This window comes from Salvelinus namaycush, chromosome 15 (genome assembly GCF_016432855.1).
Source record: "Salvelinus namaycush isolate Seneca chromosome 15, SaNama_1.0, whole genome shotgun sequence".
NCBI classification, from domain to species: Eukaryota; Metazoa; Chordata; class Actinopteri; order Salmoniformes; family Salmonidae; genus Salvelinus; species Salvelinus namaycush.
This window is the reverse complement of record NC_052321.1, coordinates 28,115,243-28,129,006: the sequence shown is the minus strand read 5'-3', so window position 1 is coordinate 28,129,006 and position 13,764 is coordinate 28,115,243. Positions and strand designations below refer to the sequence as shown.

General features: G+C 49.5%; 1 protein-coding gene across 4 annotated transcripts in view; it reads left to right on the top strand.

Moving 5' to 3' along the window:
- meis2a (Meis homeobox 2a) overlaps positions 1-13,764 on the top strand; it is a 102,092-nt gene that overhangs the window by 66,183 nt on the left and 22,145 nt on the right. For all 4 annotated transcript variants that reach the window (XM_039009693.1, XM_039009694.1, XM_039009695.1 and 1 more), the window contains exon 9: positions 5,358-5,434. In XM_039009693.1, coding sequence (XP_038865621.1) covers positions 5,358-5,434 — 77 coding nt within the window. The remainder of the gene's footprint in view (positions 1-5,357; positions 5,435-13,764) is intronic.

The following is a 13,764-nucleotide window of genomic DNA, read 5'->3' as shown; positions in this document are numbered from 1 at the left end:
CCATGATGGCCTAGTTCTCTGGGTTGTGTGTACAAAGCACCCCGGCCTGTATTAGCTCCTAGACCGCAGCACTGTCCATTTTGTCTGGCCGTGATATTCAGAGCCCCCATGCTTTAGAGTGCTGCCACAATGTAAAGCTGTGGGTGGCCTGCAGACTCTCACTCATAGAAACAGGGGGAACGAGAGAGAGAGAGAGATGAGGAGGTGAGGTGGAGGAGTGGAGAGGGGGGTGGCTGTAAGCCGTAAGACACAGGCACATGTTTACTGTGTGTGTGCATGCGTGTGTATATATACTGTATGTGTGTGTGAGGCTGGGGGGGTCTGGTGGAGGGAGGCTGAGTGAAATAGGATTTTTTTAGTGTCGTGTCTATGTGGTTAGGAGTAAATCTCCTTACTCAGGGCTTTTTGCTGCAAGGGGCTTTAACATCCCCACTCTCCTTGATGAGACATCTTTCTTGTTTGTTCAAACCATTCATTATGTGGTGCTGCTGGCCACGGCGTGCCACGGCCCGCTGTATTTATCACCCGGCCCGGCTGACAGTGGGGCGATTGATGACCGGGTCTGAGCCCGAGAGGCCGAGGAAGCCTTAATGCAATGTAAATGACCCACTCCCATTTCCAATCTGGCCCTGTCTGCTCCTCTCCCCTCACCTCCGCTCCCCATTAGTGTGTGTGTGTGTGTGTGTGTGTGTGTGTGTGTGTGTGTGTGTGTGTGTGTGTGTGTGTGTGTGTGTGTGTGTGTGTGTGTGTGTGTGTGTGTGTGTGTGTGTGTGTGTGTGTGTGTGTGTGTGTGTGTGTGCGTGTGTGTGTGTGGGTTTTGATGGTGGCCGTGGTCATTGCTAATGTGAAGAAGCCAGGGAAGCTGAGAGTGGAGGGAGAGGGAGGAAAGGTCCTTACTCGTATTACATGTTGTTGTGCAGGGAAGAGAAGAGAAAAGCCAAACACACTCTCATAAAGGTGGAGACACACACACACACACACACACACACACACACAGAAAACCTGTCTGCCTCAGCCAAGAAAATGTCAGCACCTGGCAATCAAACAATGTATTTCTATGTAAGCATTATCATCTTTCTTTGTTAATGATTTTAGCATATTAAAAAGGACTGCATACACAAGTAGAAATCAGATTAATCCTCCTTGCAGCCTTGATTCATTATTTGTCCAATCCCAGCCCTGTTTGTTATTAATTGAGCACATTCCTCAAATGTTTTTTTCTTCTTTCATTTAATTAAAAAGGCACATTGAGACAGACATTGTTACCTGAAGAAATGTTCTACTGTTTGTTCTACTGGTAGGATATAACAAGTTATATTATATATATTCTTGTAGCTGTAAATGAGAAAATGGAGCAATGATTATCTTTTGAAGTTATTTTATATTGAAAAGTATAGGGCCAAAATGACATTGCTAGAAGTTACTATCATACTATCAATGCGTACCCTGCATTGGTCTGGTGAAAAACTGAAACAAGAAACAAAGTAAAGGTTGTTGGCAGAGGGTAAAGGAGGGAGGAGGGGTGGGAGAGGGTAAAGGAGGGAGGAGGGGTGGGAGAGGGTAAAGGAGGGAGGAGGGGTGGCAGAGGGTAAAGGAGGGAGGAGGGGTGACAGAGGGTAAAGGAGGGAGGAGGGGTGACAGAGGGTAAAGGAGGGAGGAGGGGTGGGAGAGGGTAAAGGAGGGAGGAGGGGTGGGAGAGGGTAAAGGAGGGAGGAGGGGTGGCAGAGGGTAAAGGAGGGAGGAGGGGTGACAGAGGGTAAAGGAGGGAGGAGGGGTGGGAGAGGGTAAAGGAGGGAGGAGGGGTGGGAGAGGGTAAAGGAGGGAGGAGGGGTGGGAGAGGGTAAAGGAGGGAGGAGGGGTGGGAGAGGGTAAAGGAGGGAGGAGGGGTGGGAGAGGGTAAAGGAGGGAGGAGGGGTGGGAGAGGGTAAAGGAGGGAGGAGGGGTGGGAGAGGGTAAAGGAGGGAGGAGGGGTGACAGAGGGTAAAGGAGGGAGGAGGGGTGACAGAAGGTAAAGGAGGGAGGAGGGATGACAGAGGGTAGAGGGAGGAGGGGTGACAGAAGGTAAAGGAGGGAGGAGGGGTGACAGAGGGTAAAGGAGAGAGGAGGGATGACAGAGGGTAAAGGAGGGAGGAGGGGTGGGAGAGGGTAAAGGAGGGAGGAGGGGTGGCAGAGGGTAAAGGAGGGAGGAGGGGTGAGGAGGGTAAAGGAGAGAGGAGGGATGACAGAGGGTAAAGGAGGGAGGAGGGGTGGGAGAGGGTAAAGGAGAGAGGAGGGATGACAGAGGGTAAAGGAGGGAGGAGGGGTGGGAGAGGGTAAAGGAGAGAGGAGGGATGACAGAGGGTAAAGGAGGGAGGAGGGGTGACAGAGGGTAAAGGAGGGAGGAGGGGTGACAGAGGGTAAAGGAGGGAGGAGGGGTGGCAGAGGGTAAAGGAGGGAGGGGGGGTGAGGAGGGTAAAGGAGAGAGGAGGGGTGAGGAGGGTAGAGGAGGGGTAGCAGAGGGTAAAGGGGGGAGGAGGGGTGACAGAGGGTAAAGGGGGGAGGAGGGGTGACAGAGGGTAAAGGAGGGAGGAGGGGTGGGAGAGGGTAAAGGAGGGAGGAGGGGTGACAGAGGGTAAAGGAGGGAGGAGGGGTGACAGAGGGTAAAGGGGGGAGGAGGGGTGACAGAGGGTAAAGGAGGGAGGAGGGGTGGGAGAGGGTAAAGGAGGGAGGAGGGGTGACAGAGGGTAAAGGGGGGAGGAGGGGTGACAGAGGGCAAAGGAGGGAGGAGGGGTGGGAGAGGGTAAAGGAGGGAGGAGGGGTGACAGAGGGTAAAGGGGGGAGGAGGGGTGACAGAGGGTAAAGGAGGGAGGAGGGGTGACAGAGGGTAAAGGAGGGAGGAGGGGTGGGAGAGGGTAAAGGAGGGAGGAGGGGTGACAGAGGGTAAAGGAGGGAGGAGGGGTGACAGAGGGTAAAGGGGGGAGGAGGGGTGACAGAGGGTAAAGGAGGGAGGAGGGGTGGGAGAGGGTAAAGGAGGGAGGAGGGGTGACAGAGGGTAAAGGGGGGAGGAGGGGTGACAGAGGGTAAAGGAGGGAGGAGGGGTGGGAGAGGGTAAAGGAGGGAGGAGGGGTGGCAGAGGGTAAAGGAGGGAGGAGGGGTGAGGAGGGTAAAGGAGAGAGGAGGGGTGACAGAGGGTAAAGGAGGGAGGAGGGGTGGGAGAGGGTAAAGGAGAGAGGAGGGATGACAGAGGGTAAAGGAGGGAGGAGGGGTGGGAGAGGGTAAAGGAGAGAGGAGGGATGACAGAGGGTAAAGGAGGGAGGAGGGGTGACAGAGGGTAAAGGAGGGAGGAGGGGTGACAGAGGGTAAAGGAGGGAGGAGGGGTGGCAGAGGGTAAAGGAGGGAGGAGGGGTGAGGAGGGTAAAGGAGAGAGGAGGGGTGAGGAGGGTAGAGGAGGGGTAGCAGAGGGTAAAGGGGGGAGGAGGGGTGACAGAGGGTAAAGGGGGGAGGAGGGGTGACAGAGGGTAAAGGAGGGAGGAGGGGTGGGAGAGGGTAAAGGAGGGAGGAGGGGTGACAGAGGGTAAAGGAGGGAGGAGGGGTGACAGAGGGTAAAGGGGGGAGGAGGGGTGACAGAGGGTAAAGGAGGGAGGAGGGGTGGGAGAGGGTAAAGGAGGGAGGAGGGGTGACAGAGGGTAAAGGGGGGAGGAGGGGTGACAGAGGGTAAAGGAGGGAGGAGGGGTGGGAGAGGGTAAAGGAGGGAGGAGGGGTGACAGAGGGTAAAGGGGGGAGGAGGGGTGACAGAGGGTAAAGGAGGGAGGAGGGGTGACAGAGGGTAAAGGAGGGAGGAGGGGTGGGAGAGGGTAAAGGAGGGAGGAGGGGTGACAGAGGGTAAAGGAGGGAGGAGGGGTGACAGAGGGTAAAGGGGGGAGGAGGGGTGACAGAGGGTAAAGGAGGGAGGAGGGGTGGGAGAGGGTAAAGGAGGGAGGAGGGGTGACAGAGGGTAAAGGGGGGAGGAGGGGTGACAGAGGGTAAAGGAGGGAGGAGGGGTGACAGAGGGTAAAGGAGGGAGGAGGGGTGACAGAGGGTAAAGGGGGGAGGAGGGGTGACAGAGGGTAAAGGAGGGAGGAGGGGTGGGAGAGGGTAAAGGAGGGAGGAGGGGTGACAGAGGGTAAAGGGGGGAGGAGGGGTGACATAGGGTAAAGGAGGGAGGAGGGGTGAGGAGGGTAGAGGAGGGGTAGCAGAGGGTAAAGGGTGGAGGAGGGGTGACAGAGGGTAAAGGAGGGAGGAGGGGTGGGAGAGGGTAAAGGAGGGAGGAGGGGTGACAGAGGGTAAAGGGGGGAGGAGGGGTGACAGAGGGTAAAGCGTTTGTCGATGGATGAGTAGGATTAAGATGTCACCTTTTAAACCCCAGTGTCTGTCGTGTGTTTGTGTGTGCTTGCCATCCACACATGTATGTGTGTCGTGTGTGTGCGGAGCGGCTGAATGAAACACATAGCGACCCGTTTGTTGCGTTTGCGTGTACACTTTCCCCTAATCTAGCCCTTAAAGACATCTGTCACCAGCGATCACTGTTGTTTTGTCATGCTTCATAGCAGCAACAGCAGTGTACACACACAACAGGCCCAAGGTCTGCCATTTATATCATCTCATGTTTGCTATATTGAATCTGACACAAATAGTATCATTACAGTTCCACTCTGGGAATTACATTTGCAGGTAGAGGTGTTGAGATAGAGAGCGAGAGAGAGCGGAGACATTTCCTATCATTCTGTTCCTCTCAGCGCTGCACTGGCCTCTGTATGAAACCAGAGTACCATGTTTTCCCTTCTGACATTCAAGGAAGATAAATGGATTCAATGCAAATCTTCACACACTCATTTTCTATATTGTATTACAAACAGGAGTCTAAGACACTGGAGATTGAGGGGGAGAGAGGCTGTGTGTGTTGGATGGTGTGTTTCAAAGGCTTGTCAGTGTGTGTGTTGGATGGAATGAGGAAGGAGGGTTTTCGCAGTTGGCAGTTTTGACAAACTTGTTTGACCACCTCTTGACAGGTTTGCACTGATTTGCGCAGTGTGTGTGTGTGTGTGTGTGTTCATGTATGGGCAGTCATGTGTATGCTTTGTATGTCATGTCTATACATTAGGAAGAGGCGGGGTTAGTTGTAGGCCATGGGAGATATAGTCTTCACCTACACAGTACATGTTATGCCACAACACACACAGTGCAATACCCCTGTACATAGTCATGACTGGGAGCTACAACATCCGTACCTCAGCCACGGCTCTCACTCTCTCTGAGTGTGATACGATACGGGAATATTTATGCTTATCTCTTTGAACAAAGAAACTCATCTCGTCTATCTCTCTGTCTTTCTCTTGTAGCACCCGTACCCTTCTGAAGAACAGAAAAAGCAGCTAGCCCAAGACACAGGCCTGACCATCTTACAAGTAAACAACTGGTGAGTCAAGTCTTCACGTCCTCCTATCTCTGCCACCAGCATCGCTCTGCCTTTCATTTTCAAAAGCCTTCGTCTCCCTCTTCCCACCCGGCAGCCAAGACGGCTAAGACTCCTAAAGTGTGAAAACCGTTTATGTACAGTCCCCCCTCCTACCACACCTCATCTCACACACACACAAAAACACATGCACACACACACACACCAAACACACACATGTCTTTGTGGCATCCCTGGATGCCAGGTATCAGGATGTTGTGGCTTTATCAGCAAAGTGTTTAGCACGAAGTCACCAGTCTCTGCTGTTTATATACATGTGTTCACTTGGATATGGTTGAAGCAAAAAGGAGAGATCACATGGCACCCCCCACCTTACCTCCCCTTCATCTACTACCAGTACCACCACCACTGCCACACAAGCAAAACCCACCAGCCGCCCCCTCCCCTTTTTACACATGCTATATGGTGGATTAAGGTTTTCGGTGGCCTGGCCAGCAGTCTCTTTGTAGATGGCTTAGCACATAACTGGGGGTGGTGGATTAAATAAAATGATCACAGAAGCAAAGAAATGATACAGGAATTACGTATCAAAATACTAGCCCAGGTTTTATCTACGGCTTAATTTTGTTCAGCACATTCTCGGGGTGATGTTCAGATTAATTGAACTGACAGCTTCCTTTCAGAATTCCGGGAAGGTATTTGCACGGATTTCAGGTCTTACACAAACTTAATTACATGGAACCTCATTTTATCATTTTAATTCCATGTAGCGAGGGTTCTATTTACAAATGAGAAGTCTCTGCCTTTTATTCACAGCTTTCCTTAATATATTTATCAAAGCGGGTTCATTTACAAAGTGCTCTATCTGTTGGGTACAGGCAGGCCGACATTAACCAAGCTTTTAGGTTTATCACACTTGCAGCCTGACAAGACACCCGAGGGTCAATTGATTTTTTGGTTCCTTGATTCATTTTTTTTCTAATTTATCCGGGATCACAATGAGAAACATGCCTGGAGAATTAGCTCGGTTTGTCTGCCTTATCTGTCAGACCATTTTTTTCCCTTCCCTCTCTCTCTCCTTTTTTTTTAGCAGAGGGAAGTCAAGCTACTTAAATTGGCCACAGGAACCGCTGTTATCAGTCTTTAATGCACCCTACAGTGTGGATAGCATTTCAATTACACCAGTAACCAAAGATTAGCCCCCGCTTGCCTGTTTCATGCCTCGCCGTGCCGCTGTTTCGGGACGCCACGCACCTTACCTACAGGAGCAGAAAATTGAGTTGCCTTGCCTGTGTCATGGTGATTAATGCAGAAATAGTCTACTAACCTGAGAGGAATGAGAGCGAGAGAGAGAGAGACTGAGGAGAGAGACAGAGCGAGAGAGAGAGAGACTGAGGAGAGAGACAGAGCGAGAGAGAGACTGAGGAGAGAGACAGAGCGAGAGAGAGAGAGAGACTGAGGAGAGAGACAGAGCGAGAGAGAGAGAGACTGAGGAGAGAGACAGTGCGAGAGAGGAATAGCGACAGAGACAGAGAGAGATAGAATCAGAGAAAAATGCAGCCGATCTGTTTATAAACAGGCTGAAAATGTGTCTTGGCGGGATGCATTGTCACGAGCCCAGTCTCCCAGCCAGAGCCAGCCCAGACATACCGTGAGCCAGAACCCATGGCCTTAGTTTCACTTATACATTAGCGCTAGCTAACAAAAACACATCAGGAATCTGTTTTCACAAATAAAGTCATTAGAGAGGCTTATAGTGGCTTCTGGTGGCATGCCTCTGGTGTCTCTGGTGGCATTGTGGGATAGAGGGGGCAGGGAGAGCCGTTGGGAGCCAGCACCGTGTTATTTGGTGTTTAACGGTGCACGAAAGATGAGCCATAGACAGGATGAAATTAGATTTTTTAAATTTATAACCAAGCATGGCGGTGTGGTGAGGTAGAGTTAAATGGCCCTTTGTTTGGGACCCGGCCCCTCTCTCTTTGGTCTGCTGTCGTCTCCTCCCGGGTCCAGGGCCCTGAGAGATGGGCCATCCCTCCACCCAGGATATGATAGAGGATATTTCGGCCTTATGAAATTCCTGTTGATGGGGCCAGAAAAAAACGGCCTCTGAAATTCCTGGCTGGCCGAGGGAGTGCATTGTGTGCTGCTTTCCTTTGATTTGGGGCGCTGCCGGGTTATTGGCCCGCGACAGAGAGATAGACGGAGGGAGGGAAAAGAGAGAGCGGGAGAGAGCGAGAGAGCGAGAGGGACGGCCACCGTCTTCAGTTTCCAGCTCTCCCCCTTGGGGGAGGATGTCCTGAATCACGGCTTTGTCCACCGGCACAATCACGGCCCAAGGAGGGCACAAGGGTGCTCTGTGTAGTGTCAACGGACGGCGCATCTCCCTCTCTCTCCCTTTCACCCTGCCAAGCCCTCCACCAACCTCCCCCAGCACACTTACCTGCCCCTCACCTCACCTGTATTACCCCCCGAAGGACTATTGCAGCTGTGGAGTATTTCTTTGGTTATTTTCCAAGTCCCTTACCTAGAAAGACAAGGCCTTACAACGTATTAGCCTTGAAAGCTATAGGCTAAAAGCTATATGCTGAGTGCTAGCGGGAAGCTAATAAGTGTCACTGTAAGCTGTTAGCTTGCAACCTCACCTGTTGGCTTATACAGCCCACACCCCATTAGCCAAGTGTTGCTAATATGGAACAAACAGTGCAGGTTAAAGTACAATTTATCACTGCACTGATTTGCAATGGAGGAGGAGGAGGAGGCAGGGTAAATTGTTCCTCAAACACTGGCCTTGTGTGTGTTAATAGCTAGAGTGACACTGCACCCTCTGTGTGTGTAGAGTAGACACTGTGTGTACAGTGTGGTGGGGGACATAGGTTCACCATTAGTTAGCGTCTTGTTTGCTCTGCATACAGTGTGGAAATTAGCATCACCCTAACAGTATTGGGGAGTGGTCGGAAAACATTGAAACATTCGTTTGAGATTGAAAAGGAGGGTGAGGGTTGTGACTAGAGGTTCCACCTAGCAGAGGAGGTGAATCAGCAGGCCTTCCTTGGCTCAGGTAGAGATGCCTTGGAACAGCGTGGGGACTGGAGGCAAGGATCCAGAATGTAGAATCCAGCTGCAGTTGTCATTGTGAGCAGAATGCAGCAGCTCTGTGTTATTCTATCAGTCTGGGCTAAATGGGGCCTGACCGGATCCTTTCATGTCTCAGCATCAGGCCCAGCACGACATGCCCCCGCTCACTACCATCAACACACCATTCATTATTTACTCCTACATACACACACACACGCACGCACACACACACACAGGGTTATTACGCAGCCCTGAGAGATGAGTCCGATGACAGACGACCGAGGAGAGCAACAGCGCCTAAAAAAAGGAAGGAAATCGTCCCCTCATTATTCTCTCATCTCACAGGCAGGCAGTTGGCCATTTCCATGGCACAGAGAGAGAGAGAGAGAGAGAGAGAGAGAGAGAGAGAGAGAGAGAGAGAGAGAGAGAGGCCATAATGACTGAGTGTCATAGCACTGGAGCACTAATAACAATAAAGAGGGCACTGAGCCACACTCTATTGTTACCTATCCACCTCCTCACTGGGGCTCGGCGCTAGGGAAAACACACACAGAGGGAGAGGCTCTAATTAGCGGCAGAAAGGAATACAATGAGTGAGTTATTAAGACACGGGGGCGACCTTTGGCCTCTGTCAGAACACAGGTCACATGATAAGGGGATGGATATCCGCCAGACCATGGCGCCAAGTACCCATTGATGCCAACGTGGGAGATAGTCAGTCTAGACGGGATCCATAGACAGTAGAGGGAGAGGCACAGCTGAGGTGATAGAGGGGGGACTCAGGGGTCTGTCTGCACCCCTCGAAAGTCCAAATTCCATTTTTACGTAAAATCACCACATCCATGTGATGTCACAGTTTGGACTGCGCCTCACTGTTTATTTTGTCCATCCAGCCAGAACCAGTAAAGTTTCTCTATTTGTTCTCCCATACTGCTCACTGTCGATCAGCCTGCCGTAGTTAGTGTGTTAGCTAGCATATAGCTTGACTGCAGTGGAACTCCCTTCTCAGCATGCTATCCCCCCCGCCCTCCTCTCCCTCCCCCCCTCAGACTTGGACTCACCGTAGAGAGGCATATGCCGCTATAGAGTCACATGCAACATCTTATTAGTGGTGTGGATAACTAGATACACAACATGTGTCTATAGTGGTGTCTGGGCAGGTAAAAAAAAAAGACGAAGGCTAGCTATTGTTACTTCACTTACTGCAGCTTTTTCCTCCCCCTTGAGAAAGCCCAGGGAGACACTTAGAAACAGTGCTTTTTATGATTTGTAGGATTTCTTTATGACCCTCCGACTTGGCGTGAGGAGCTGTCATGAAATGCTAAATAATAACTAATATTTTCCAAATGTAAAAATGTGAAATCTCGTTTTGTGTTTCTATATCTTCTCACTCATCTAAGCATTTTGGTGTTTTACACAGAGGCATCTGAGTTCTTCTCCACCCTCTCTTCCTCTCTGTTTGTCCCCTGGACTTCTAAATATACTGCAGGGGGTTGTAGCAGCCGGGGGGATGTATATATCTGTCTATCTACAATGGCAAGAAAAAGTATGTGAACCCTTTGGAAATACCTGGATTTCTGCATAAATTGGTCATAAAATTTGATCTGATCTTCATCTAGGTCACAACAATAGACAAACACAGTCTGCTTAAACTAATAACACACAAACAATTATACGTTTTCATGTCTTTATTTAACACACCGTGTAAACATTCACAGTGCAGGGTGGGAAAAGTATGTGAACCCTTGGATTTAAAAACTGGTTGACCCTCCTTTGGCAGGAATAACCTCAACCAAACGTTTTCTGTAGTTGCGGATCAGACCGGTCAGGAGGAATTTTGGACCATTCCTCTTTACAAAACGGTTTCAGTTCAGCAATATTCTTGGGATGTCTGGTGTGAACTGCTCTCGAGGTCATGCCACAGCATCTCAATCGGGTTGAGGTCAGGACTCTGACTGGGCCACTTCAGAATATGTATTTTCTTCTGTTGAAGCCATTCTGTTGTTGATTTACTTCTGTGTTTTGGGTCGTTGTCCTGTTGCATCACCCAACTTCTGTTGAGCTTCAATTGGCGGACAGATAGCCTAACATTCTCCTGCAAAATGTCTTGATAAACTTGGGAATTCATTTTTCTGTCGATGATAACAAGCTGTCCAGGCCCTGAGGCAGCAAAGCAGCCCCAAACTATGATGCTCCTCCACCATACTTCAGTGGTTGGGATGAGGTTTTGATGTTGGTGTGCTGTGCCTTTTTTCCTCCACACATAGTGTTGTGTGTTCCTTCCAAACAACTCAACTGTAGCTTCATCTGTCCACAGAATATTTTGCCAGCAGCACTGTGGAACATCCAGGTGCACTTTTGCAAACTTCAGACATGCAGCAATGTTTTTTTTGGACAGCAGTGGCTTCTTCTGTGGTGTCATCCCATGAACACCATTCTTGTTTAGTGTGTTATGTATCGTAGACTCGTCAACAGAGATGTTAGCATGTTCCAGAGATTTCTGTAAGTCTTTAGCTGACACTCTAGGATTCTTCTTAACCTCATTGAGCATTCTGCGCTGTGCTCTTGCAGTCATCTTTTCAGGACGGCCACTCCTAGGGAGAGTAGCAACAGTGCTGAACTTTTATAGACAATTTGTCTTACAGTGGACTGATGAACATCAAGGCTTTTAGAGATACTTTTGTAACCCTTTCCAGCTTTATGCAAGTCAACAATTCTTAATCTTAGGTCTTCTGAGATCTCTTTTATTCAACGCATGGTTCACATCACATTTTGTGAGTGTTTTTTATAGGGCAAGGCCACTCTAACCAACATCTCCAATCTTGTCTCATAGATTGGACTCCAGGTTAGCTGACTCCTAAGTCATTAGCCTAGGGGTTCACATATTGTTTCCAACCTACACTGTGAATGTTTAAATGATGTATTCAATATAAACAATAAAAATACAATAATTTGAGTGTTATTAGTTTAAGCACACTATGTTTGTCTATTGTTGTGACTTAGATGAAGATCAGATCAAATTTGATGACCAATTTATCAGGGATCCAGGTAATTCCAAAGGGTTCACATACTTTTTCTTGCCACTGTGTGTGTGTGTGTGTGTGTGTGTGTGTGTGTGTGTGTGTGTGTGTGTGTGTGTGTGTGTGTGTGTGTGTGTGTGTGTGTGTGTGTGTGTGTGTGTGTGTGTGTGTGTGTGTTTCCTTGTGTGCGTGTGCGCGCATGTGTATGTGTTTGTGCATGTGTGTGCTTGCCGGGCGCTGCCAACACGGGCACCATGATCCCTCTCATTTAGGGACCACTAATTGGCAGTTAATTAGCAGAATTTACTCTGTTGTCACATCCCAAGTGCCTCACTCCCACCACCAACAGCCCCCTCCCTCCAGGATAATTTGATCTGGCTGTAATATTAATCCCACTTTAGTTAAACCATTTCCCATGTTTGGAGGAGAAAAACATATTTTTGATTATTGCCAGAACAGAATCCCTCTGTGTTGTGTTGCAGTTTTATTTGGTTAATCGTTTCGCTAAGTGGGACTGAATGAGAGACTAATGTCTAGCTCAGTCACACACACACACACACACCCATACATCCATTTACTGGTTCTCACACTCAGATATTAGCGTAACATGCATACAGTAAGTGCTGTCACAGCTGATGAATGTGTGTGGCAGTGTGTCTGCCCATGTGTGTAATGGGTGGCAGTGCCAGCCATGATGGTTGGGTGAGATTAACAAGACCCTGTCCACCTGTCTGGGCATGAAGGGCCACATTGGGTCATAGGCTGGCACAGTGCGCCCACCACGCCATGGTCATGGGTCGAGAGAGGGACCCACCTCCGTGTGAGAGGGGAGTTCTGAAAAACAGTTGGCTCCTTAAGAAAAGCTGGCACACTCAGCTGATCATAGAAAATGAAGACCTTTTTTAGTTGTTTTCTCGTAACCAAGTCAAGTCTTTCCAGAGTTGGGGTCAACATGCTACAAGAAGCCAGACAAGGCAGGAGGGAGGGCGAGAGAGAGAGGGCGAGAGAGAGAGGGCGAGAAAGAGAGAGAGGGAGAGGGAGAGAGAGAGAGAGAGAGGGAGAGAGAGAGAGAGAGAGAGAGAGAGAGAGAGAGAGAGAGAGAGAGGGCGAGAGGGAGGGAGGGAGGGAGGGAGGGAGGGAGGGAGGGAGGGAGGGAGGGAGGGAGGGAGGGAGGGAGAGTCATTGTACATCTCATTTTGGCTCTTCAATGGCTTGGTTTTATTGGTGGGTCGTTTAATAACAAGGGCTCTGCGTTTGAAATGAAGTCGAGCTGCATTTGCGTGGGCAAGCCTCCTTTTCATTTTAAGATGGTAATTTCTGTTCGGGGTAAGAGCTGGAAAGAGCAAGCGCCAGAGCTGGAGAGAATATGCAAGAGAGAGAGGCTCACACACATAGAGAGTAAAGGAGTGGGAGAGAGAGAATTCAAGGAAAATACAAGGGGAAAAGTAGGTTAATTTATTTCATTTGCAGGTAGAGTTTAAAAAAAAATAGAGTGGAGAGAGAAAGAAAGAGAAAAAGTGAAGGATGCCGTTTTCATGAATAAGCAGCTGAATGCGCCCGGGCAACCAGTGTAAGCCTGGCAGAATCTCTCAGTGCCTGGGGCCATCTGTGAGCAGAATAGCAATTTTATTACTTTGTCATTAAACCAATTTCACAGCAGTGTTGTTTGTTAATGAGCAGCCGCAAACGAGCGAAGATGTCACATACTAGAATAGCAGCAAGATTTGTGACCCTGCTCTGTCTTTCTCATTCTCTCTCTTCCTCATTCTTATTCTCCTATTTCTTCTCTCTCCCCTTTCTTTATATCTTTCCATCCTCTTCACCTCTCTCTATCTCTCTCCATCCCCCTCTCTCCCTCCCTGGGTTGGAGAGGTCCCTGGCCCATAAAAGTGGAAACTGCTTAAAGATAAAATGCAAAGTCTATACAGTCAAGTCTCTATTTATGAGCTTCCACTTGCCTTTAGAGCTCATTGGGACGAATGGTTTCTCCATGGGCTTTCAGAGCCTGCAGCTGGAAGGGCCAGGGATATTGGCCTGTTATGTAGCACTAAAGTCCACCATTTGCTGCCAATGTCAAGCACCAATAGGACAGGCATTGGAATTGATACACTGGGACCAGAATCATTGATGTCATGCATGCAGTATTGCAGAGGGACTAAATGTATTAGAGGTAGCTTTGTTCCTCCTCATCAGACTCACCAGACCTTACTAATGAACATAGATTACACTGATGTGGAT